This window comes from Delphinus delphis, chromosome 1 (genome assembly GCF_949987515.2).
Source record: "Delphinus delphis chromosome 1, mDelDel1.2, whole genome shotgun sequence".
Classification (NCBI taxonomy): domain Eukaryota; kingdom Metazoa; phylum Chordata; class Mammalia; order Artiodactyla; family Delphinidae; genus Delphinus; species Delphinus delphis.
Window position 1 is genome coordinate 111,279,213 of NC_082683.1, and position 25,794 is coordinate 111,305,006.

General features: G+C 46.2%; 1 protein-coding gene across 2 annotated transcripts in view; it reads right to left on the bottom strand.

Annotated features, from left to right (window-relative positions):
* KCNN3 (potassium calcium-activated channel subfamily N member 3) overlaps window positions 1-25,794 on the bottom strand; it is a 172,167-nt gene that overhangs the window by 45,567 nt on the left and 100,806 nt on the right. For both annotated transcript variants that reach the window (XM_060007923.1, XM_060007915.1), the window contains exon 3: window positions 13,555-13,973. In XM_060007923.1, the coding sequence (XP_059863906.1) occupies window positions 13,555-13,973 (419 nt within the window). The remainder of the gene's footprint in view (window positions 1-13,554; window positions 13,974-25,794) is intronic.

Genomic DNA, 25,794 nt, shown 5'->3' on the forward strand with positions numbered 1-25,794 from the left:
CTTTAGGAAGCAGTTCTGATGGAGAAAAGAAGGGGATGGGGAAGACCAGCATGAGATGGGTCCAGAGAGCAGAGGGTGGAGGGAGTGAGCTCAACACCGGGGCAATCCCTCTTTAAAGATCTGCAAGGACCTGAAAAACCACTGCTTTTATCAGCGGGAAAACTAAGGCGGAGAAATGGGCTCCCAGGCCAGATCCAGAGCCCCTTGCTAAAGCTGGAAGCAGGACACGAGCCTCTTGACACTTAGAGTCCTAACTAGTTCCCCACTTGACTTAAAACCCTTTGGCCTAGGGCTTCCCTGGTGGCGCAGTGGTTGAGAGTCCGCCTGCTGATGCAGGGGACACGGGTTCGTGCCCCGGTCCAGGAGGATCCCACATGCCGCGGAGCGGCTGGGCCCGTGAGCCAAGGCCGCTGAGCCTGCACGTCCGGAGACTGTGCTCTGCAACAGGAGAGGCCACAGCAGTGAGAGGCCCGCGTACCGCAAAAAAAACCAAAAACAAACAAAACAAAAACCCTTTGGCCTAAATTCAGCTGTGGCTCTGTCAGGTGGCAGGCTGAGTGGGGTGTGGGTGCTGGTCATAGGGCGCAGGCTGAGCAGGGCCTGTGCAGTTGTACTGAGGAAATATTAACAACAGCATATGGGGCTGTAGGTGGGGACTGTCAAAAGTGCCAAACCTAAACAGAGATGTGCCCTGGGTCTCACTCCCTAATTCCCAGGCCATTATGCCTCTTTTGAGAGATGCTTGCTCTTCCCATGGGCCACTCTCAAGCTGCACTAAAAGGAGAATAATGCCGAGAAAATGGGAGGTTGCCTAATCTTTGGGGCACTGTGTTCGGTCTGGGGCCTCCAATTTGTGGGGACACTGATGACCAAAGAGGAGGGTGAGAAAGAGAGTGGAGTCTGATGGGAACTGAGTCCTGTGAGGACTGGCTGAAGGATCAGAGGCCATTAGATTGAAGAAGATGAAACCTGAACTCTCAAACGTTTAAGGGGCCTTCAGCGGAAGAGGGAAGATCAGCCTGCTTCACTGGGTGCTCAGCCCATGCTAAATGCTTTGCCCTGTGCTAAGCGCTTTTTGTGAATTATCCCACTTCCCGGATGTCCTCAGGCTAGCTTGCCCAAGGTCACGGCTGTAAGAGCTTGAGCAAGACCCCAAGCCCATATCCGCCTAGATGGCAATGGTTTAACCACCAGCCCATGTTGCTTGAATTTTTGTGTGGATACAGAAAACAGTTAGGACCCAAGTCAGAAACTATGAGGAGTTTAACTTTAACCAATATTAGGAAGATATTTCTAAGTCAGAGCTGTCTGCAGATGGATTGAATGGTCTTTTAAAATGATGAGTTCCCTGTCCCAGAGCATGGTCAGTAGAGGCTGCATGACTCTGGCGAGATTAAGTACGTGTACGATGTCCAAGGTAAATGGTGGAACCAGGAGCCACATGGTCGTTTAACCCTGAGTTCAGGCTGTATCCAGCCTCTGCGCGCTGTGTCACTGCATGTATTGGCTCAGCTGCAACCTATTTAACACTTTCAAAAGGAGTTTTACTCAGTAGGCTCTGTGCCCCCTCTGTTGTAGGGGTGTTGGGCTCATCTGGCCCTTCTTAGCGTGTCTGGGCCTGTCTGGGCCAGTCTGCAGGGGCTTTGTTGGCAGGCAGCTCCTATGAGCCTCTTGGGAAAACAAAATGACCTGGTGTGGTAGGTTGGTGGGTTCCCAGGGCCACTATTCCCAGGCCACCAGGGGATGTGGTTGCCAGGGAAACTCTTGGGCAGTGCACAGAGCCGGGAAGTAGACATCCAGGTGGGGTGGGAGGTAGAGGTGGGGTAGGGCTGGGGATGCTCAGTGAGGTTCCATTTGCAGTATAGCACATCTCGCCCATATTCCCTCCCAGCTCAGCCTCTGAGGGACCGGGGCCAAGCCTCAGGGGACGGAGGAGCCTGTATTAAATGGAAGGAGAAAATCTCATGAAAAAATCCCCCAGCAGATATGCGATGAGAGCGGGAATGCAGGGCTCCCCATAAGATTGGGCGGCAGCAGCCATGCCCACAGTGGAGGGAGGTGGAAAGCACAGAATGGCAAGGAGGGCACACATGACATGTCCCAGGCCACCAAACACATGGAGAAGGCCTGTGGGGTGAGGGTCCAGTCCCTTGCTGGTGGGTGCCTGCACCGAGATGCAGGGCACCAAGGGATCACCAGGGGCAAACAAAACCACCCCAGAGTTGAAAAATGGAAAAGTTGACAGAATGTGGATTTCCTGTCTTGACTAATGTCAGCCCACAAATAGATGTGGCTGACGTGGCTTACAGGAAACCCTCCCTTTTCCTCACCTTGGCTCCCTCCAAGGATTCCCACCCTTGTAAGATTTTTGGCATTGTCTCCTCCCAGTGGTACAGCCTTTTTCAACTGGTCCAGGGGATGAGACTCAAGCCTGGGTGCCCTTAGGCATCCATGATAAGAAACAAGCAACTTCCCCCTTATACATCAAGGGTGGTACTAGCTGTGTATCATCCTTGGGGGAATCAGGAAGATGGTCATTCCGGCCCATTTCTGTAGGGCTTAATTCTCAGATCTCAGCTGAGAAAGGTTGAATGATCCTTCCCAGCTGGAGAAAGAGCCCTGTCCTTAGCTGGGTCTACCTAAGGCAAAAATCCTGGAGGCAAAAAGGCACTGGCCACCTCCCAGCAGAGAGAGTTTATGGAAACCTAGTGTTTAGTGTAACACAAGTTGGAGTAATTTGGGGATTGACTCGACTGGAAAAATGGAATGGTTTCTCAGTGCAGTGGAGTTCACTTTGCACCCACACTGTCCCAAACTAATCTTATGGGCAATTTCCTCATTTCTTGATTCTCCTTTCTAAGAAGTGTCGTTCATTACTTATAATTTGTGAATAATATATTATTTAATATAAATAAAAGTACCAAGAAACCAGTCACAAATTAACGATTTCCGTGCGTAATTGTCAAAGAGCACAAACATACTGCCAGTAAGAAAGGAAAGAATTGTTGAATCAAAAATAACAGAGAAAGAGCAAGTGGGCTGAGGTAGTAAGGATGGGGAAAAATGTAAAACATGCACATGAAATAAAAATGGGACGCTACTAGAAGCAGGAACGAGAGGCAACCTTGGGGCAGAGGACCCAGTCCAGAAGTTTATTCGTGTTGCCCTGGGCGTCGGCGCCACAGCAGGGTTAAACCTGAACTCTGGCGGCGCCAGGAGCTGCCGACTGGCTCCTCCCCCGCGGCCCGCCCCTTCCCGTGAGACCCCGCCCACCGGCCCCCACCTGTTCGCGTTCCCCCGCCCGTCCCGCGCCCCCTGGCGGAGCGAGCCTCGGCCCCGCCCCCGGTAGTAGCCTGCTCCCAAAAGCCTTGCCCTTGCGGGAACCACCTACTCGCTGGCTGTTTCTCCCTATCGGACGAGGCCTTCCGCGTCATTGCTGGGACCCCAGAGCCTGGCCCGCCTAGAGCCAGTGCTAGAGAGTTAATGCAGCCTTGCCTCGGACCACACCTCACTTGCACAACTCCACCTGCCTGGACACTGGTTCTAGGTCCTCCCATAATCATCCTGCGGCCACAGAGGGGCTGTAAGTGGCACCCCCGCCCGAGGAGAGAGGACCCCAGCCTAGGCTCACGTCATCCCCCTACCTTGTCCACTAAGGCCACTGGCAGCTAAGTCTGAAGGGGAACCCTTTAGGAAGGAACTTTTATTGAGCTTTTCTGAGAAAATTATATGTAAAAACTGAGTGAGCCGTTCAACTTCACATTCCAAGCCCTGTTGATATAAAATATGAGTTCCTGTGCAAGATGAGAAGAGGGGCTTTGTGGAGGGAGAAAAAACAAAATGCTCCCTCTTTACAGTAAAACACACACACACACACACACACACACACACACACACATATTGCCATGCATTCTCACTGAAGATACAATAAAATGTAATGAAAAAAATCACAAGTAACATCCCACAGAAAACAATAGATGTATTTTCCAAGCATTTTCTATGCTTGTTATACATCTATGTCTTTTTAATTGGTAACATCCTATATAATACCTTTGTGTGCTCTTTTAAAAAATATTACATCACGACTATTTTCCTACATTATTATAGTCTTTGAAGGATGATTTTTTTAAATTGTTGCCTAACTACCCATCATATTGATGTGCTATGATTTATTTAACTGTTTAAACCCTGGACATTTGCTTCGTTTCTGATTCTCCACTGTTGTAGAATGCATCATGCCGAAGAATCTTGACAAAATTGATTATTCCATTAGAATAGCTTCCTAGAAGGTGAATTCCTGGGTTAAATTTATGAACTTGTAAAGGCTCCCCTGACATACTATTTAACTGTTTTCCAGAAAAATGGTGCTAATTTTCCTTCTTGCCATCAGTATGAGAGAAACAACCCATCCACCCCACCACAAACAATAACAACTTTCCTCAGCATTGAATTATATTTATTTAAATTTTTGTCAATTCTGGAGGAGAAGAAGCAATTCTCCTTGTAGTTTTAATTTGTAGTTCTTTGATTTGAGAGGCTGTGTTTTTCATTTTATTGGTTATTTGTATTTCTTCCTTTGTGGTTGTCTGTTTTTATTTTTAGCCTATTTTTTTTTTTACTGAGGAGATGAGTTTTTCTGATTGGTAACTAAGACTGCTTTGTACAATAGGGATATTTACCTCTTCTCATGTTTGCTGCAAATATTTCTCCTAGTGTAACATTTGCTTTTTAAAATAAATTTATATTTTTTGAAGGACAGAAATCCAAAACTGTATGTATAATATAATCAGATATACCAGTCTTTTCCTTCACATTTCTTCTCTTCTAAGATTATATGCTTAACAAGTCTCTCCCATCTCAGGACTGATTAAATATTTACTTTGTTTTCTGGAGTTTGTTCGTGGTTTCTTCTTTTACATCTGACTCTTTAATCCACCTGGAATTTATTTTGGTGGCTGGTGAGAGGTGGGGTTCTAATTTGATTTTTCATCCAAGTATCCAATCTTCCCATTAACATTTATAGAATAATCTATTCCTTCCTAATTGGTTTTTTCCTCAAGTATTGGGTTCTCACATACTAGGATTTATTTCCGGAGTTTCCATTAGGTTTCATTGATCTGTCATTACTGATTTTTCAGTAATGCCACAGGGACTTAATTACCTTAGTTTTGTAACACATTTTAATACCTAGTGGAGAAAGTCCCCCTCAAAGGTCTTCTCTTTCAAAAAAAGTTAAGCTATTCTCTTTTATTTATTAAAACATCCCCAGGGGCTTCCTGGTGGCGCAGTGGTTGAGAGTCCGCCTGCCGATGCAGGAGACATGGGTTCGTGCCCCGGTCCGGGAAGATCCCACGTGCCGCGGAGCGGCTGGGCCCGTGAGCCAGGGTCGCTGGGCCTGCGCTTCCGGAGCCTGTGCTCCACAACGGGAGAGGCCACAACAGTGAGAGGCCCGTGTACCGCAAAAAAAAAAAAAAAAAAAAAAAAAAATCCTTAGAATCAGTAGGTTTCCACCTTCAAATTTCTAATTTTGTTTGTGTTTTCTTTTTTGCTTGATTAGATTTATTAGAAATTGGTATCTTTTGGATTCACAAATTCTGTTTTTCTTTTTAAAAATTCATTAATTCCTGTCTTTGTTATAAAGCTAAATTGTTCTGAGGCTTGTTCTGTTCTTCTAGTGAATTCATGCTTTTTATTTTAAATGAAAAATCTTAAGGATATTTTTCATCTGAGAAGAACTTTGGTCACATCTAAGTTTTTGTTTGTTTGTTTGCGGTACACGGGCCTCTCACCGCCGTGGCCTCTCCCGCCGCGGAGCACAGGCTCCAGACGCGCAGGCCCAGCGGCCATATTTCACGGGCCCAGTCACTCCGCGGCATGTAGGATCCTCCCGGACCGGGGCACGAACCCATGTCACCTGCACCGGCAGGTGGACTCCCAACCACTGCGCCACCAGGGAAGCCCCTGAGTTTTAATATATAGAGTTGTTGTAATTTTTCAAATAGTCTTCAATGGTAGTTTTGAATAATTCTCTTTTGACCAAGTTGTAATTGAGGAGACTGCTTTAAAAGCTCCCCCCGCCCCGAGTTTCCTTTCAATTGAAGTTTATGGCCTAGTTGTTAGAGAATATGCCTGAAATTTTTTTCTGTTATTTTGAAACGTGTGGCCAAGAAGTTGATCAATTTTTGTAAATGTCGATGGATGCTTAAAAAGAAAATGTATTATTTGTATATAGGCTACAAAGTTCAAAATTTATCAGTCAATTAAAACATTAAAAACCAGATCGCCTATCTCCTTATTTATTTTTGCATAAAAGTTCACAGTTTTCCTGTGTATAATAGTTTTATCCATATTAAATGGTTCCTTTGGACCATTTAATGGTTTTGGCTTTGAATTCAACTTGGTTTAAAATTAGGATTTCTACTCAATTGCCCTTTGGTTTGTACTTAACTAATAAATCTTTGCTATTCACTTCTTTTTCTGGGTTCTTCTGTTTTAGGTACCTCTTTTGTAAACAGCGTAAAATTAAATTTTGCTTTTAAATCCTATCTAAGTAAGGGACATTGTCTTCTAATTGGGAGGTAAATTCAATTATGTTGATTGTTATAAATTTTAAGTTTGGTTTCCTCTCATCTTGTTTCAGGCTTTCTGTTTTTAAATTCTTCCTTCTTGCTTCCTTTATTTTTCTGTCTCTGATGATGTTTGTGTGTCTCATCCAGGAATGTGGAAAATGCACATTCTCAAGGTAGGGAAAAGCAAGGCTCTCCGGCACGGGGTTGGGGGTCCTGGGTCTGCTGACCCCTGGCTCCATGACCCAAGGCACATTGCGTTAACTGTAACCTCCCTGGGCCTCCATTTCCTCACGTGTAGGATGGAGATAATGATAGTCCCTGCACCTCACAGAGCTGTGGTCTGGATTAAGTGAAATAACACCTGGCTGATGCTATAATTCTACCTGTGGTTACCTTTAGCTTTAAAAAATGATTTAAACTATATTTCTCTAATTATTAAAATTGAGAGATAAGGCTTTTAAAATTCTCTTCTACTTAAGATGATGAATTTATCATGCTTTTACTAATCCTTCCTAGACAACTTCTCTCAACTTTTTAATCTGAGAGTTAGCAACCCTGTCATTATTATGGAATTATTATTTTGTTGCATACATTTACTCTTTCCAGAATCTACTTTTTCTTTGACATTAAAATTTCGTTTTACAATCATGTTTAAATGTAGTCTGGATTTCATGTTTACCTGCTTTCAATACTGTCTACCTGTCTTTCTTTCGTATAGTTCCATTATTAAGATCTTAATCGTGATTCATCCCTTGGTCAACGAACACACAAGCTCCCCAGAAAAGTGTAGGTTGTAACCTTCTGAGCCCAGAAAACTCCAAGAATGACTTTTGCTCCTCTTGTTTCCTCATGTAAATGACACGAATGCCCTAATGTCTCCTGGAATTTAGGGTTCTGAGGAAAAGTCAGCTCTGTGTTGCCTATATGCTTCTAGGATTGTTTAACCTTATGATTCAGAAAATTTTCCAGAAAAAAAATTATTTTTCCCCCTATTCTAAGTGGAAAACAGGAAACTTTTTGATCTGAATCATCTTAACCTCCCCACCACCCCCCTGGCAGGCCAATTCTGATAAAGTTTTCTTCATGTATGTCCTTGATTTTGCTTTTATCCAAATCTTTCTGGTTTCTTCCTCCAAAATAACTCTAGAGCTAGGATTTAGCCTTGATTCTGCAGCTTCCAATTCTGTCCTATTCACCCTCTTCTCTCATCTCTTTGTTCCTGTCTTCTACATTTGGAGAGAACCTTTGTTTGTCCTTCACATTCCGCATTTTAAAAAATTCAGTGCCCCAATGTGGATTTTCTTTTTGCTAAAACATTTTCATTTTCTGTGAACTCTAGGCTTCTGTGAACCAGATACATTTTCATTTCATATCTGCCCACTCTTCTCTATCATAGAGATCACATCTTCTTGCACCCTGTAAGGATGCCCAAGAATTTTCAAATGTTGCTTTCTGTTCCTCATAATTAAATGTTATTCTGCATCTTCAGAATTATTTTCCTCTTTCTTAATGCTGAACATTTGTTTCAAGGCCTCCTGTATGATTCTCCTTCCCTCCCCTCCTCAGTCTCCCCCACCCACCCCCTGCCGGGAATTCATCTTTGAATTAGGAGTGATCTATCCAGACCTGGCACCCGGCAGCAGGATTGCCCTAGGCTGCTCCTCTGCCCAGCGGGGTGCTGATTTCCCCTTTCTCCAGCTAGAGGGCAGGGTTCCAGTTCTAGCAGGCTTCATCCAATGTGACAGGATACTTTCCTATCCTTACTAACTAGTCCTCTCATTCCCCAAACCAGTGGTTTGCATCCTCTAAAGTCATGGACTCCTGCTAGTAAAAAATTTTTGAGCGTGCACCCTCCCCCTGCTATATGTATATTTATTATAAATTGTCCACATGTATTACAGTCTACCTGCATATTAAGATTAGCAAAGATTAATTTTCTTAGATAAAAATAACTATGAATAGAAACTCTGATCATTTCTTCCCGTCGTCCCAGTGGGTCACTGTGCCTGTGTTACACATTGGAGGTTGTGCCTCACATCAGAGGGCCCGTGAGAACCCATTGCTCTCAGAGCTCTTCCCGGCTCCGCCCAGCACACAAAGGCTCTACTCGGGCACCTGTGTCAACCCCGTGCTATGTGCTTCCTTCTGTAGACCTTGTCTCTGCTCCTTTCTTGGAGCTGAAGCCCCTGTCGGAGGTGGTAGGAGACTGTGGGAAGGAGACGGGGAGGAGGAGGGAACTGTTCTTGCTTCCAGCTTCCGGCCGGTGCAGACCTGGGTGTCTGGGACAGAAGCAGAAGAGACTGGAGGAAGGAAGCCTCTTTTTATCTTCCTTATGATGGGAGGAGTGGCTCTGTTTTAAGGAGAGAAAGAATGGCCACTCATTGTTTTTCTCCAGTTCCGGCAGCCAGGTCTCCAGAATCCATTTTCTCATGAAAATGCCAATATACAGACTTAGATGAAAGTTCACACCATCACCAAAGACCTGTTGATAGGCCGGAAGGCCTGAGATGCTGACACAGCCTGTGAGCAGAACTTGGAGCCTCGGGAGAGAAGAGGCCAAAGGGATTTCAGTCACGAGGGTAGGAGGTCATTTACAAAACCTGGCTCTGGATCACAAGACTCGGCCCACTCTGTCAGTGTCACGGGAGGCCCTGTCGCTCCTCCCAGGGAGATAAACAGCCACATGTGAGCTGGCAGACTTCGTTCAGGGCGTGCCAGGAAGGCCCCCTTCCTGCCTCGCTGCCTTTAGGCCTGGGGCCCCCAGGGGTCTCTCCACCAGCTCAGCTGCTTGGTGTGTGACAGCGTTTAATGAGGAGGTTCCTCGGATGGGCTCTGGGAGGCCTGTGGGAGGCGGGCACGTGGCCAGGAGAATCCCAGAGAATGATGAGTGCCACACTGTCAGGCCTCGGAACCCATGATGTAATGTTTCACTGGGGTCCAAGGAAAACAAGCCTCCTGTTGACGCTGCCCTCCCGGCAACCAGGCGCTGCCCTCCCCATAGCAGGCTGTTCTGGGTAATTCCTGATTCCCTCTCCCTCCTTGGAAGGAGGAAATGTGAAAAACCTTTACTGTCACATAAAAGCCAACCCCAGATATGAGAAATGTCTTTCAAAATGAGTCTTGCTGAAGAGGGATTTCCATAGCAACTTCAGAAGTGTGTGTTCACAGCTAGAGATGCATCCGGGCTGATGAAACCCACCTGGAATGTGAACAAGCCCTGCTCTGGGCATCAGCAGAGTGGAGTTTTTCTAGAGCCTGTCATGCTGCTATGTGACCTTGGGTGAGTCCTTGACTCTCTCTGCTGTCTCAGGTGACAGAATTGTCATTGATCAGGCTGAGAGAGAAAAACGGCATCTTGCCCACATTGGACAGGGCAGGTCCTTCCACCCTGGTCCGAGGCTTCAGTCCTCCAAAGCACTGCCTGCCTCCAGTTTCTGTCCCGTCTCTGGTTGAATAATTCCTATCTCAGTCTCTGCCAATCTTGCTGATTATTTGACATTGGGGAAGGACAATGCTCATGTAAGCTTGATTCTAAAAGAAATTGCTTGGTCTTTTTAAAAGAAGCACTTTGCCTGATTAGGAAAGAATATACTTACTCATAAACGCTTCCACAGTTCCATAGGTCAGATTCCTGGGAAAGAGTCACTGGGACGCTGCGATTTGAGTGCGGGAGGCTTGTTGGGGCTGCTCTCAGGATCAACACCCATGGGGCCTGAGGGATATAGGACTGGGGAGAGGGAGGGGTTGAAGTGCCACGTGATCCCTCAGGAGCCCTGGAGCCAGGAAGGCCCTGCAGAGCTGTGAGGTAAAGGGGCTGGGCCTTTCAACTCCTACACTGACAAGTCACTGGATGCTTGCTGCCCTGGGCAGGAGGCTTGACCTTAGCTGAGGCAGCTCCCTTCATCCAGGGCAATTCTGCCACAGCCGACGACCCCAGCTGAGGGAGTGAGAGCCTGGGCCGAGAGGGGGCCCCGGGGTGGCATACCTCAGCGTCCACTACGCTCGGGTATGTTTGAATTTAACATGAAGGCAGCCCTGAAGACAGGGTGATAAAATGGTTAAAAGCACAGACATCAGAGGCAGGCAAAACAGCAAGACTGGGATTTAAGTGTCAGTCTCAGTGGCTTTGAGACGCTCAGATCGGGAAAGTCGCCAGGAGAGTCTGGGCCACAGTTTCCTTGTAAGTGCAGGATTCAGCCTGGGCTGGTGAGACAAACACGAGGTTCAGAGTCAGAAGCAAGTTCAAATTCTGGCTCCATATTTACTGGCTCTGTGACCTCGGGCTAGTTCCTTTACATCAGTTTCCTCTGCTCTAAAATGAGGACAATCACAGTGCCTCTACCACAGGGCTACTGGGAGGGCAAATGGAGATAACCGTGAAGTATTTCACACAGAACTGGCACAGGGTAAGCGCCCAAAAAACAGGGGCAATAACACCCCACGTGTTTTAATATATCTCATGTGAGATCTAAGCAGAAGCCTTTTGGTCAAAGGGCCTTTTCACAAGAGAAGGGGAAGCTTTAGGAGAACCTTTGATTTGCTCGTTGCTTCTCTGTGCCTTTGCCTTGGACTTCAGCTGGGCATGTCAGTCATCTCCGCAGACAGAGGCCCATGGTCTGACGGAGGCCAGGTCAACCCAGCCCCAGTGTGGAGGCCATGGAGTGTCATTCAGTGCCAAAGAGCGTGCAACAGAGTACTTTGCGAACTACACACTTTGAAGCACGCTCATAATCCGATAAAAAATCATCACCCAGACTTCTGACAGGTTCAATAAACAATGAAACTCACATGCTGGTACTTTGTTCCATGTTTGCGCATCTGAAAAATGGGGTAATGATACACACCAAACAGGGTCGATCTGAGGACATGGAAGATTTCCAACATCTTAAGGGGCTATGCAAATTCAATCATTACTGCTGTTAGAAGAGCATAGGTCTACATATAGTAGGAACTGGTTTGTTCTAATTATAAAAAGGCAGTCACAAGATTCCCAAGAGCTATCAAGAGATCTCCGTTATTAGCAGGAATGGTCACTATAATTATCACAGTGTACGCTTCATGTACGTTATCTATTTGACTCCAAAAACAAATCCTATAAAGTTGGTATTATTATCCCCAGCTTGCAGATGAGAAAACTGAGGCCCAGACTGGCACCGTATTGCTCAGCTAAGGGAACTATGAGGAGTCTGGGGTTGGAAACCAAACATATGCTTCCTCCATTGCAGAAAGAGTGTCTGCTTACCAGAGAAGATTCATGAAGCCTGGTGAGGTATGGTCCTACTTAGAGCAGGTGTTATAATGTCAGCTGCTGAGTAATGATGGGGTTCTGAATACATGGGTATCGTGGGTCCTTCAGGCTTTGTATGTGAGAAATGTCTCCCAGCATGGCACTGGCTCTCAGAGACTGACCCTGCCATGCGCAGGGGTCCCTGCCTGGCTGCAGCAGAATGGCCTCTTCATCTGACTGTGTGTCTGCGGGCCAAACATCTGAAAGAACTGTCTGCACACAGAACATTTCAAAACAGGTGGGAAATCAGGTTCAGTGAACCCCTGAGATATTGTTAGACTAACTCTCCTCCAGACTCCTTTTGCTTGTTTTATCTCTCCTGGGACACTGGTACATGGAAGATTTGACAATACATTTTTTTTTTTTTTTTTTGGCGGTACGCGGACGTCTCACTGTTGTGGCCTCTCCCGTTGCGGAGCACAGGCTCCAGACACACAGGCTCAGCGGCCATGGCTCACGGGCCCAGCCGCTCTGCGGCATGTGGGATCTTCCCAGACCGGGGCACGAACCCGTGTCCCCTGCATCGGCAGGCGGACTCCCAACCACTGCGCCACCAGGGAAGCCCTGACAATACAATTTTATGTGATAATGAATGAAGGGTGATCTGATTAAATTACACAGGATGCTTGACCAGGCCTCTCAGCATATTAAAAATAACCTCTCTCAAGTAAATGTATATCTACCTTCTATCTCAAGTGATCCTCACTTTAAAATGAAGACACGGAGGCCCAGAGAGGTGAAGTGACTTGCTCAAGGTCTCACGGCTACTTAGGGGCAGAATCCAGGTTTTTAACCTCAGTGTTCAGACTCCACATATGAAATCAGAGAAAATGAATATCCAGGACAAGCTTGAAAGGGAGAGGAGTCAGTAAGGGCAGCTTGGGGATGGCGGTGGAAGCGGGTAGCCACAGACCTACCCTTGAGCCTTGATGATGGCAGTTCTGAGGGGCTGGCATGATGCCCTAGATCTATATTAGGCCATATCCCCCTTCTCTCCTACTAGGCATCAGCCTCCCAAAACAATGTTTCCCAAAGTATGTTCCATCAGTGAGGTGCTTCTCAAACGTTAAGGTGCATACAAGTCACCAGTGAACTTGTTAAAATGCAAATTCTATTCAGTAGTTCCAGGGTGAGGCCTGAGATTCTGCAATCTAACAAGTTACCAGTGATGCAGATACTGCTGGTCTGTGGACCAAATTTTTGAGTAGTGAGGCATCCATAGTGATGTACAATGAAAAGCGTTGGTGGGTGAATACTCTTGAGAAAATCTGGACTAAACAAAATTAAACCAGTTTCATTACTGCAGGACTTCTCAGAGCCTTTAAAATGCTAGCGAACATCCTTAATCTCCAAGAGGGAGAGATAATGCAGAAATTGCAAAGTGTTATATGTGAGAAAGGGGTAATGATATAACCAGAACACTTAGAGATATACTGGTTTACAAAGAACAGGAAATGAGGATTATATATGCATTTTTCCCAGCTTACCTTGGTTCCAATGTTTCAATGTTGCAGCTCATATTCAGCCCCAACCCGGTCTTCTCCTCTCCCATTTTCTCCTGAGGTGTCTGGGTAGCCTGTTTCTTCCATCAGACCACATACATCCGGCCCCCCCAGCTCCTCCTCCCTTCCCCCATCCCAACATGGGCTGTGTGCTCAGAGGCCCCGGTCGAGTGGAGAACCCGACCCGCTGGAATACCTTTCGCAGACGCGGACGGTCCAGGCAGCGATGATCCACAGTGAGATGCTGAACACGAGGAGCACGGTGCCGGGGCAGATGGTCATGAGGGTCTTCATGACGAAGCGCGTGTTGAAGTTGATCTTGTTGAGGGCCCCGATGCTGCGGGACGAGGCGTCCGTGAAGAGCTTGCTGTGCAGTAGCATGACGCGGGCGATCAGGTACAGGCGCAGGAACATCGGGATGGACAGGATGATGTCCACGTCGGCCTCCGCCCGCGAGGGTGTGTAGGAGAAGGCCAGGCGCGCCGTCCAGAAGAACTTGTACTCGCCAGGAATGGGGTGGATGGCGCACACCAGCATCTCCAAGCTGATGTAGAGGATGCGCTCGTAGGTCATGGCTATCCGCCAGTCGTCCGCACCATTGTCGATCACGAAGAGCTGTGGGAGCAGAGAGCCTGTTAGCACAGCCAGGATGGAACCACACAGCCGGGGCGAGGGAGGATCCGCGGCTCATCCGCCTCAGGGCCCTCTTGGGAGGCCTCGCCTGGGTGAAGAGAGCCCTGGACAGGCAGTCAGGAGACCTGCCTAAGACACGTCAATCTCTGGGCCTCCATTTCTGTAAATTGCTTCCCAAGATTCCTTCCAGCTCCAAGGAGCCCCTAAACTGGTTGTTTCATGACTAGGAAGATGAACAGCTCACTTGTATTGAACACAGGTCCCTGGGCCCCTGCCAGGCCCTGAGCTGAGCCCTGAGGGGGATGCGGAGATGAAAAAGCTAGGTTTCCTGAGTGAACTCATAGGGCTGGCACAGACTCCTCCTCCCACTGGGAGAAAAGTGCCTGCTCGCAGCACTTTGCTCTCTGTCGGTGGTGGGGTGTTAGTGGTGTGGGCCCCGGAGCCAGACTGCCTGGGTCTGGATCCTGATCCCAACACTAACTAGCTCTGTGACCTTCAGCAAGTTATGGAGCCTCTCTGTGCCTCAGTTTCCTCATCTTGGGACAATGATAATAATACCTGCTGCATAGTGGTCGCTATGTGGCTGCAATGGATTCGTACGTACGAAGTGCAGAGAATCCTGTCTAGCACCCAGCTCTGTAAGTATTAGCTATTGTTATTTTTAGCGTTATTAATCCATGGGGTCTCTTTCTGTTAATGAGGGTTGGGCTCAGTGATGTCTAAGCGCCTTTCCAGTCCTAACCTTCCTTCCACGAAGATGAGGCTCCCACTGTTGCACCAGGAGGCCTGGCAAAGCAGCTGAAACAAGCCTTCACTGAGCACCTGCTATGTGCCCAGCCTGGGCTCAGGGCTGGGTTCACATACTGGGAAGGCCCAGGCTTGTTCTCAAGGAGGTCCCACGGTGGGGGGTCTCCCACACCCAATGACTGTGAAGGGGGCCTCACGTTCTTCCCCTCCATGGCCCCCGTCTCCACATCTGTGAAATGCGAGGCCTCTGAGGTCCACCTTGGACATGTGAAGGTTCTGATTCTTAGAAGGAGAGGCCTGCAATCAGGGGCCCGTGCTGGTCATGGGGGCCTCCTGGACAGGTATGCGCCTCACTTATGAGAGGCGATGGAAGCATTTATCCTCATGATAATCCTGGGAAGGATTCATGTCCAGAAGGAAATTAGGCTGCATTAGAAATAAATTAATGTTGGGGCCAGGGTTGGGTGGAAGAAGTTTGATTTAACCTGGAAATACACCCTCAGCAATGGAGGGAGTAACAGAGAGTTTGGGTCAGCGTGGATTGGGCGTGCTGGTTGAAGGCTGAGCTAAGCCTTGCTTGCCCTCACACTTCACCCCACTTCACAGGGGGTTTAGGAACGGAGAGGCCCTTTACTCTGTGTGTCCCACTGTTTCCTCTGCGGTTTGGGCCAAAGGAACATTCTGCTGTGTTTTGAAGTTAGTCACCAAGCACCCTTCTCTTCTCCCTCCTTCACTGCCTGCCCTCCAGGCCACCATGCCCACAACCAAGGACCCAGGGGAGAAAACCGTGGCACCCATGTCTGGAGCCTCTGAGGGTAAAAAGGGCCCATCAAGGGATCTGTGTGTGGGGACTTCCCTGGTGGTCCAGTGGTTAAGACTTTGCCGTCCAACGCAGTGGGTTCAATCCCTGGTCGGGGAGCTAAGATCCCATGTGCCTCGTGGTCCAGTGGTTAAGACTTTGCCGTCCAACGCAGTGGGTTCAATCCCTGGTCGGGGAGCTAAGATCCCATGTGCCTCGTGGCCAAAAAACCAAAACATGAAACAGAAGTAATACTGTAACAAATTCATTAGACTTTAAAAATGGTCCACATCAAAAAAAATCTTAAAAAAAAAAAAGGATCTGTGTCATGTCTGAGACAAATTCAAGGTGAACAATCGAGTCACATGACTTGAACAGGGGTCTCCTGCTTGCCTTGCTTTTAGGGTGTGCCTGTGATATTTGTCTGCCTCACGGAGCAAGTGCCAGGCAACTCAGTGGGCTGCCCAGAGGCAAGGGCAGCTACAAAAGTGCACAGGGAGGGGAGGCAGCCTGTGAGAGCACCTCTCTCACCTTTCTGGACCACAGTTTCCTCTTCCTCCTGCCCTGGGACCTCACACAGCTATCATGGGGAGTAAGGGAGATAATGGGTATGAAGGGCTTCATAAACTACAAAAGATCATTCATTCATTCATTCATTCAACAAACATATGTTGGAGGCCCTCTATTAGCCAGAGAGCTGGGCATTCAGGGTTCAATGAAACAGCTCTGAGCATGGCCCCCTGGGATGAAGATCATGGAGGGGAACTAGAAGGCTCTATGGGAGCAAGTGGCTGAGGGGCCGACCTCTGGCCAGGCGGCTGTAATTAGTAAGGTGTGCTCTCTGAACAGGAGAGGGTACCCAGCACAACACCAGCCGAGACTCCCCCTCCCTCCTTCCCCAGCGCAGCTGAGCCAGGGGTTTTTCCAGACACAGGTTTCCACCATCAATTAGAGGGACCTAGAGGCTGCTCAAAGGGTTTCCTCTGCTTGTAACTGCTGCCAACAGGCCGAGCCATGGCAACGCGACTGCCTGGCCAGACTCTTCAAATACAAAATGAAAACCATCCACCCTATAAGAAAGAACTGCATCAGGTTGCTATAGCAACCGGGTTCATTCTGGGCAGGAACTGAAGTAAAGAGTCACAGGTTCCTTGGATTTCCTGATGGAGAAGGAGATTGTATACCATCCCAGTTAAAGGTGAGGCACGTCGGCAGTTCTGCCCAGCTTGACAGGAGGGTGCTGGCCCCGGGGTGGTGTCCCCACCTGCCTCCCAGGTGCCCCGCTTCTGTTTCAGTTTCCTGGTGCAAGGCTTGGGGTGGGGGGACGACATGGGTAGTGGAGTTGGAGGCTGATGAGCTAGACTGAAGTCTCACATCCAGATACTAGCTGTGTGATCTTAGGCAGGTCACACCACTTCTCTGAGCCTATTTCTACATCTCTATCATCAGACTATTAACCTTGACCCTGTCCATCGCACGGGATTAGCATTAGGATCCAATAATACAGATAAGAGGGAATGTGCTTTACCAACTACAGTTGGACCTCCATATCCATGGCTGAAGAACTGTGGATCCGGAGGGCTGAGGGTCCTACACCATTTTATATAAGGGGCTTGGGCATCCTCAGATTTTGGTATCCACAGGGTTTCCTGGAACCAACCCCTGTGGATACCAAGGGATGACTATACTCTTAAAATGTGAGGGATTATTAATCCGGCTGGCCTGGGAGGCACTCATAAATAGTATGCATGGGGGCCAGCGGGGAGATATTTCAGGTTGCAGATTGAGAGCCTCTGCTAGACAGGGCTCCAGTGCAGGGATTTGTGGATCAGCAGGGTGGGCAGTATGGCCCAGAAGATTCCATTGCTGTCCCATATGAGGACGCCCTTGTGCTTGCTCCCATCTGACCCCTGGAACCACAGTTCTCCAAGTGTAGCCTCACTCCAACTTAGGCAGATAACAGTACCCCACCCTGCCATGTCCTCACTCAGCATCCTGTTCATTCCTTACAAATCACAAATTTCAGTTACATATTTATTCATGTTTGCTTGGTTTTTGCCTGTCTCCCCACCCCAGAGCAGTGGTTCTTGACCTGTCTGCACAACGGAATCACTTGGAGAACTTGTTTAAAAATACCCACGCTTGGACCCCACACCAAGCCAGTCTGAACCTCTGGGCATGAGGCCCTGGCATTGGGATTTTTCTTAAGCTTCCTTGGGTAAGCCTAAAATGTAACCTGGATGAGACCCACCAGTCACAGCTGGACTGCCAAAGGGACAGGGCCGTGCCCACCTTGTTCCCTGTGGTATCTCCGGTGCCAGCCCAGATCTTAGCATATATAGGTGTTGGGTAAATTCTTGCGTAGCGAATCAATAACTACTGCTTACTGTGTGACCCTGGATGACTAAACTCCTGTCTCTTGGGCTCAGTTTCCTCCTCTGAGGAATGAGGGGATAGACTGGATGATCCCCGAGGTACCTTCTGCTCTGAAGAGCCCTTATTCCATGGTCCTATGCAGACCTCGTGTGTGGTCTCAGGGCACATGAGCTCCCAGGGGACAGGACCCACGCCTGGCTCATCTCACCTCTCCCCAAGGCCTGAGATGGTCCTGGTACACAGTGGGCAGTCAACAGAATTTTAGTGAGTAAAGGGGTGGGTAGGTGGATGACTGTGTCATGTGAAGAAAAGGACAGGTGGCCCGTGGCCCTTGTTAACCACCCAGAATGGAAACTCCCGTAGAAAACTCATTGCTAAGCCTGTGAGTAAGGAAGTACCTGACGATTTATCTTATGCCATGGGAAGGGCACCCTCCTATTCCCAGGGGGTGGTCCAATCTGGAATAAAGGGTCACAGGTGATCTCCAAGCCTTAGAGAGTGCTGGAGAAGTGCTGGAGCACTGCTGGACCAGAGTGGGGAGGGTGGCAGAGGACTGTCCTTCCCTCCATTTGGGTCTCAGCCACCCAGGCCTGGTTCTAGAGCAGCCTGACTGGTCACCCTGATGAATTTTGGAAGGGTGCTGAGGTGATATGGATGGCATCTGGCAAGGGGCAGGGGGTGCCAGAGGGCCCGTGGGGGTTCGGGGGGTGGGGTCCGCTCTGAGCTGTCACAGAGTAGAAGCCTCAGAGGCCGGGGGCTGACAAACATGTTTCCTCCTGACCTGGCCTGGGTTTCCCCTGAGTGAGGAAGGAAAGCCACGATCTCCAAACTGCTGTGTCTTAGCCTCACACGGTGATGCCGCTCATTTGGGGTATGGCCGGCCTGAAGATGGAATGCTTTGGTGCCAGGGCCTGTGGTCACCTGCAAGTCCCACTCTTACCCCAGATAGTGTCCTGAACAGAGCTGGCTCCAGACCTGATCCGCTGCCACTTAACTGGTTCTAAGAGCCTGTGGGATTTTCAGCCTGTTGGTGTAATTCCAAGAGCTTTGGGAGGGAGATTTTATGTGAGAGAGCAGTTCCAAACTTGCCTTCAAGGAGCTTGTAATTAGAAAGAAAGGAGAACCAACTCAGTCAATTCAACTCAACTCAATTCAATAAAAGAATTAGTAAGAACCAACTAATACTTGAAATTTGCTAAGAGAGCTGATCATAAGTGTTCTCAAAAAAAAAAAAGATAACGATGTGAGGGGGTAGATGTGTTAATTAACTTGACTGTGGTAATCATTTCACATTGTATACGTATATCAAATCAACACATTGTACACTATACAATTTTATTTATCCATTATACCTCAATGAAAAAGAACCAACTAGGTGAGAACACTGTGGTGATATAAATATCAATCAGACACATGTCCCATGAATCAGCTCACAATCTCAAGGAGCTCTAGCATAAGAGAGGCATGATAAGGGCCCATCATGGAAAACTTCTTAGGCAAGATAGGGATTCAGTAGTGCTTGGAAGGCCTGTATCGGACAAACCTGGTGTGGTACTACCAAAATGCCACCAATTCCTCCCATCCCGTTTGTTTCTTTCTTCACATGTGACTTTGCTTCTCCTCCCAGCAAGAGGTACATACAGTCCATTTCTCAAGAGGTACAGTCCATTTCCCCCTTGAATCTGAACCTGGCTGTGTGCCTTCCTTTGGCCAAAGGGACATTAGATAATGTGATGTAACTGAGGTTTGTAGAATGTCAGTGTGATGGGGCTTGCTGTAGACACATGGCCCCATTTTCCCCGTCACCCCAGCCTACAGCCAGCACCCGCTGCCAAGCACGCGAGTGAGGTCATCCTTGATCAGCTGCATGACAGAAGCTCACCCCAGGTGAGACAGCAGAAGAACTACCAAGCTGAGCCCTGCCCTGATTGCTGACCCACACAATCGTGAGCTAAACGATTATTGTTTTAAGTCCTTAATTTTGGGGGTGCTTTGTCATGCAACAAAACTAATACATAAACAAATCTAATTCACGCGTTTACTTAGCACACATATTAGAAGTTGGGTGATTTGCCTGCCATGCCCAACACTTCTCTTTTAACTTCTCATGCCACAGCCCCTAGAAGGAACTTCCACCCACACCCTGCCACCCCACATAGTTAATCAGACAGGGCTGGCCAGTCTATCTCAAGTAACTGGGTAACTGGATGAAGAGGGGATCACGATCAAGGGCCATGCCAGCTTCCCCCAGCCCTGCCCCACCCAGTGGACACATCATTTCATACATCAAAGAATAACGCAAAGCATTTAAAAAATTATTTTGCAAGCAGCTGAGTTATTTTGCATGCAATGTGTTTCTCACAGGCGAGGAAGTCAGCTGGTAGACTGAATCAAGGAGTGAAGGCAAAACAGAATTTATCGGGTGTGAAGAAGAAAAACTGCAGGGACTCTGGGAACAGTGAATCTTGTTGGCAAACTTGGGGGGTTAATTGATCAGCTGGCAGCTAGCAAAAAGGTCAGTGTGGGCATTCCATCCTTGAGTGGCCAATTAGAGGTATCAAAGAAAACAGTTCAGTTATTCATGGGTTCTCCAGGAACACTTGAATTTTAGCTGTGGCACATGGGTGTGTAACAGGCTCCCTCTCTGTAAAGTCTGCTGGGCTCTCCCATCTGTACCAGTCAGACCAGGTCTGCACGCTTCCCACACTGGAGTTTCTCACAGAGTAATCGTGTGGTTCACCAGCTCACCATGGGGGCCAACTCTGAAGGGCCATCTGGTCACCCCAGGACAGGTCATTTCATATGCAATCACTGGAGCCCACCATGCGTTAGCTGCAGGACTGGAAACAGGCTGTCTCGACAGGGAGGCAAGGAGAATGTCCCAGAGGCCCCAGTGTCAACCTGACAGAGCACCAAGCACCAGGAAACCTGCCCTTCTTTTTTTCCCCTTTAGTGTAAATACATTTGGAGTTGATTCATTGGATTTGCTAGTTTCCCCCTTCTATTTTGAAAGACTTGAGGCCTTTTCAATTCTTTATTTAAGCAATATCTTTCCTTAAAATGTTCTCAGCTATTAGGGGAGATCCTGCTTAGATGTTTTCTGACCCATCTGAAAAACTTTCATTCTTGAGCAACTATGAATTTTTTTTAATTAAAGGAGAGAAAATGTAAAAGGCCCTTGTGTTCTCTACTATTCTCTCTCTGTGAGAGAAAAAAATCCAGGGAAAATTTCCATGATTAGAAAAATATATATGCAGAAAAAAAACAAGAGAAAAAAAGGAAAGATATTCTTAAAATCCAGTAATAATATATATGTATTTTTTTCCCAAACTCCCTGGAGCATATATTCTGCATGTACACCATTACTATGGGGGTTTCCATGGAAACAACATCAAAAGTCCCATAATATCTAATTAGGTTTCCCCAAGGACAAGAGCTGATTGCCAGTGATGAAACGAATGTCTGGGTTTGCAGTAATGGTTAACATAAAATTTCCAGTCAGCAAATGCTCCTTGGATATAGCTGAAGAAAGGGAGGAAGGAAAAGAAGGGAAGATAGAAGAGAGGTCAGCAAGTAAGGGGGCTGTCAGAAAAGTCTATCATTCTACAACCAACAAGACTCTCAGAGGGTTGGAGTCCATGCTAGCCAGCTCTGAGTCTTTCTATGAAGAAATCCTCCCCTTCTGAAACTGCTATGACTTACTGGGCCATGTGTGATGTTCTTTGGTGGCTCTTTGGCCTGGTCAGGGTTCTCCTGAGTGCCCCTAGCAGAGTTCGTGTGTGGTCTCCTGCAGTGGGCATGAGAACGCATGGGACCCTTGAGTCTGAAATTTGTTTGGGACTGCCAGAGACCAGTGGTGACCAAAAGCCCTTTCTTGTCTCCAGTTTGTAGAGAGTAAAAGCCAAGTTACAGCATTTGAGGAAGCCAGTATTTTTCACTCACATAACAAGAATTGTTAACAAGAATGGTGCCTAACCACGGCACCACTGGGGATAGAGTGCTCTGCCACTGATCATCTGTGCATGGGCAGGTCCCTTTCCCTCTCTGGTCCTCAGATTCTTCATCTGTAACATGAAGGGTTGGATCCAATTTGTGGTTTTCCATTTTCTCCTAGCTGTGGAGCTGTTTCTTCCAGTGAGATTTCTCATTAAAGTCCAATATAGGAATCAGATAAACTCAGAGCTCTTCTGGTTGAAAGGGTAGAAAAGAGCATTCAAAGGCCAATCATGAGAAGGCAGACAGCAGAAGCAAGAAGAACTACAATCCTGCAGACTGTGGAACAAAAACCACATTCACAGATAGATAGACAATATGAAAAGGCAGAGGGCTATGTACAAGATGAAGGAAAAAGATAAAACCCCAGAAAAACAACTAAATGAAGTAGAGATAGGCAACCTTCTAGAAAAAGAATTCAGAATAATGATAGTGAAGATGATCCAGGACCTCGGAAAAGAATGGAGGCAAAGATTGAGAAGATGCAAGAAATGTTTAACAAAGACCTAGAAGAATTAAAGAACAAACAAACAGAGATGAACAATACAATAACTGAAATGAAAACTACACTAGAAGGAATAAATAGCAGCATAACTGAGGCAGAAGAACGGATAAGTCACCTGGAAGACAGAATGGTGGAATTCATTTCCGCGGAACAGAATAAAAAAAAAGAATGAAAAGAAGTGAATACAGCATAAGAGACCTCTGGGACAACATTGAATGCAACAACAATTTCATTATAGGGGTCCCAGAAGGAGAAGAGAGAGAGAAAGGACCCGAGAGAATATTTGAAGAGATTATAGTAGAAAACTTCCCTAACATGGGAAAGGAAATAGCCACCCAAGTCCAGGAAGCACAGAGAGTCCCAGGCAGGATAAATCCAAGGAGAAACATGCCGAGACACATAGTAATCAAACTGTCAAAAATTAAAGACAAAGAAGAATTATTGAAAGCCACAAGGGAAAAATGACAAATAACATACAAGGGAACTCCCATAAGGTTAACAGCTGATTTCTCAGCTGAAACTCTACAGCCAGAAGGCAGTGGCATGTTATATTCAAAGTGATGAAAGGGAAAAACCTACAACCAAGATTACTCTACCCAGCAAGGATCTCATTCAGATTTGACAGAGAAATCAAAAGCTTTACAGACAAGCAAAACCTGAGACAATTCAGCACCACCAAACCAGCTCTACAGCAAACGCCAGTGGAACTTCTCTAAGTGGGAAACACAAGAGAAGTAAAGGACCTACAAAAACAAACCCATAACAATTAAGAAAATGGGAATAGGAACATACGTATCGATAATTACCTTAAACACGAATGGATTAAATGCTCCAACCAAAAGACACAGGCTTGCTGAATGAACACAAAAACAAGACCCATATTTATGCTGTCTACAAGAGACCCACTTCAGTCCTAGGGACACATACAGACTGAAAGTGAGGGGATGGAAAAAGTTATTCCATGCAAATGGAAATCAAAAGAAAGCTGGAGTAGCAATACTCATAGCAGATAAAATAGACTTTAAAATAAAGAATGTTACAAGAGACAAGGAAGGACACTACGTAATGATCAAGGGATCAATCCAAGAAGAAGATATAACAATTATAAATATATATGCACCCAACATAGGAGCACCTCAATACATAAGGCAACTGCTAACAGCTATAAAAGAGGAAATAGACAGTAACACAATAATAGTGGGGGACTTTAACACCTCACTTACACCAATGGACAGATCACCCAGACAGAAAATTAAAAAGGAAACACAAGCTTTAAATGACACAATAAACCAGATAGATTTAATTGATATTTATAGGACATTCCATCCAGAAACAGCAGATTACACTTTCTTCTCAAGTGCTCATGGAACATTCTCCAGGATAGATCACATCTTGGGTCACAAATCAAGCCTCAGTATATTTAAGAAAACTGAAATCATATCAAGCATCTTTTCTGACCACAACGCTGTAAGATTAGAAGTCAATTACATGGAAAAAAATGAAAAAAACACAAACACATGGAAGCTAAACAATACGTTACTAAATAACCAAGAGATCACTGAAGAAATCAAAGAGGAAATCAGAAAATACCTAGAAACAAATGACAAGAAAAACACAACGATCCAAAACCTATGGGATGCAGCAAATGCAGTTCTAAGAGGGAAGTTTATAGCAATAGAGCTACCACAAGAAACAAGAAAAATCTCAAATAAACAATCTAACCTTACACCTAAAGGAACAAGAGAAAGAAGAACAAACAAAACCTGAAGTTTGCAGAAGGAAAGAAATCATAAAGATCAGAGCAGAAATAAATGAAATAGAAACAAAGAAAACAATAGCAAAGATGAATAAAACTAAAAGCTGGTTCTTTGAGAAGATAAACAAAATTGATAAACCATTAGCCAGACTCATCAAGAAAAAGAGGGAGAGGACTCAAATCAATAAAATTAGAAATGAAAAAGGAGAAGTTACAACAGACACCACATAAAGCAAAGCATCCTAAGAGACTATTACAAGCAACTCTATACCAATAAAATGGACAACTTGGAAGAAATGGACAAATTCTTAGAAAGGTATAACCTTCCAAGACTGAACCAGGAAGAAATAGAAAATATGAACTGACAAATCACAAGTAATGAAATTGAAACTGTGATTATAAATCTTCCAACAAACAAAAGTGCAGGACCAGGTGGCTTCACAAGTGAATTCTATCAAACATTTAGAGAAGAGCTAACACCCATCCTTCCCAAATGCTTCCAAAAAAGTGCAGAGGAAGGAACACTCCCAAACTCATTATATGAGGCCACCATCACCATGATACCAAAACCAAAGATACTACCAAATAAGAAAATTACAGACCAATATCACTGATGAGTATAGATGCAAAAATCCTCAACAAAATAGAAGCAAACAGAATCCAAAAACACATTAAAAGGATCATACACCGTGATCAAGTGGGATTTATCCCAGGGATGCAAGGATTCTTCAATATATGCAAATAAATCAAATTGATACACCATATTAATAAATTGAAGAAGAAAAACCATATGATCATCTCTATAGATGCAGAAAAAGCTTTTGACAAAATTCAACACCAATTTATGATAAAAACTCTACAGAAAGTGGCCACAGAAGGAACCTACCTCAACATAATAAAGGCCATATATGACAAACCCACAGCAAACATTCTCAATGGTGAAAAACTGAAAGCATTTCCTCTAAGAACAGGAACAAGGATGTTCACTCTTGCCACTATTATTCAGCATAGTTTTGGAAGTCCTAGCCATGGCAATCAGAGAAGAAAAATAAAAGGAATACAAATTGGAAAAGAAGAAGTAAAACTGTCACTGTTTGCAGATGATGTGATACTATACACAGAGAATCCTAAGGATGCCACCAGAAAACTACTAGAGTTAATCAATGAATTTGGTAAAGTTGCAGGATATAAAATTAACGCACAGGGCTTCACTGGTGGCGCAGTGGTTGAGAGTCCGCCTGCCAATGCAGGGGACACGGGTTCGTGCCCTGGTCCTGGAAGATCTCACATGCCGCGGAGCGGCTGAGCCCGTGAGCCATGGCCACTGAGCCTGTGTGTCCGGAGCCTGTGCTCTGCAACAGGAGAGGCCACAACAGTGAGAGGCCTGTGTACCGCAAAAAAAAAAAAAAAAAAAAAAAAAAATTAATGTACAGAAATCTCTTGCATTCCTAAACACTAATGATGACAAATCTGAAAGAGAAATAATGGAAACACTCACATTTACCACTGCAACAAAAAGAATAAAACACCTAGGAATAAACCTACCTAGGGAGAAAAAAGACCTGGATGCAGAAAACTATAAGAAACTGATGAAAGAAATTAAAGATGGTATAAACAGATGGAGAGA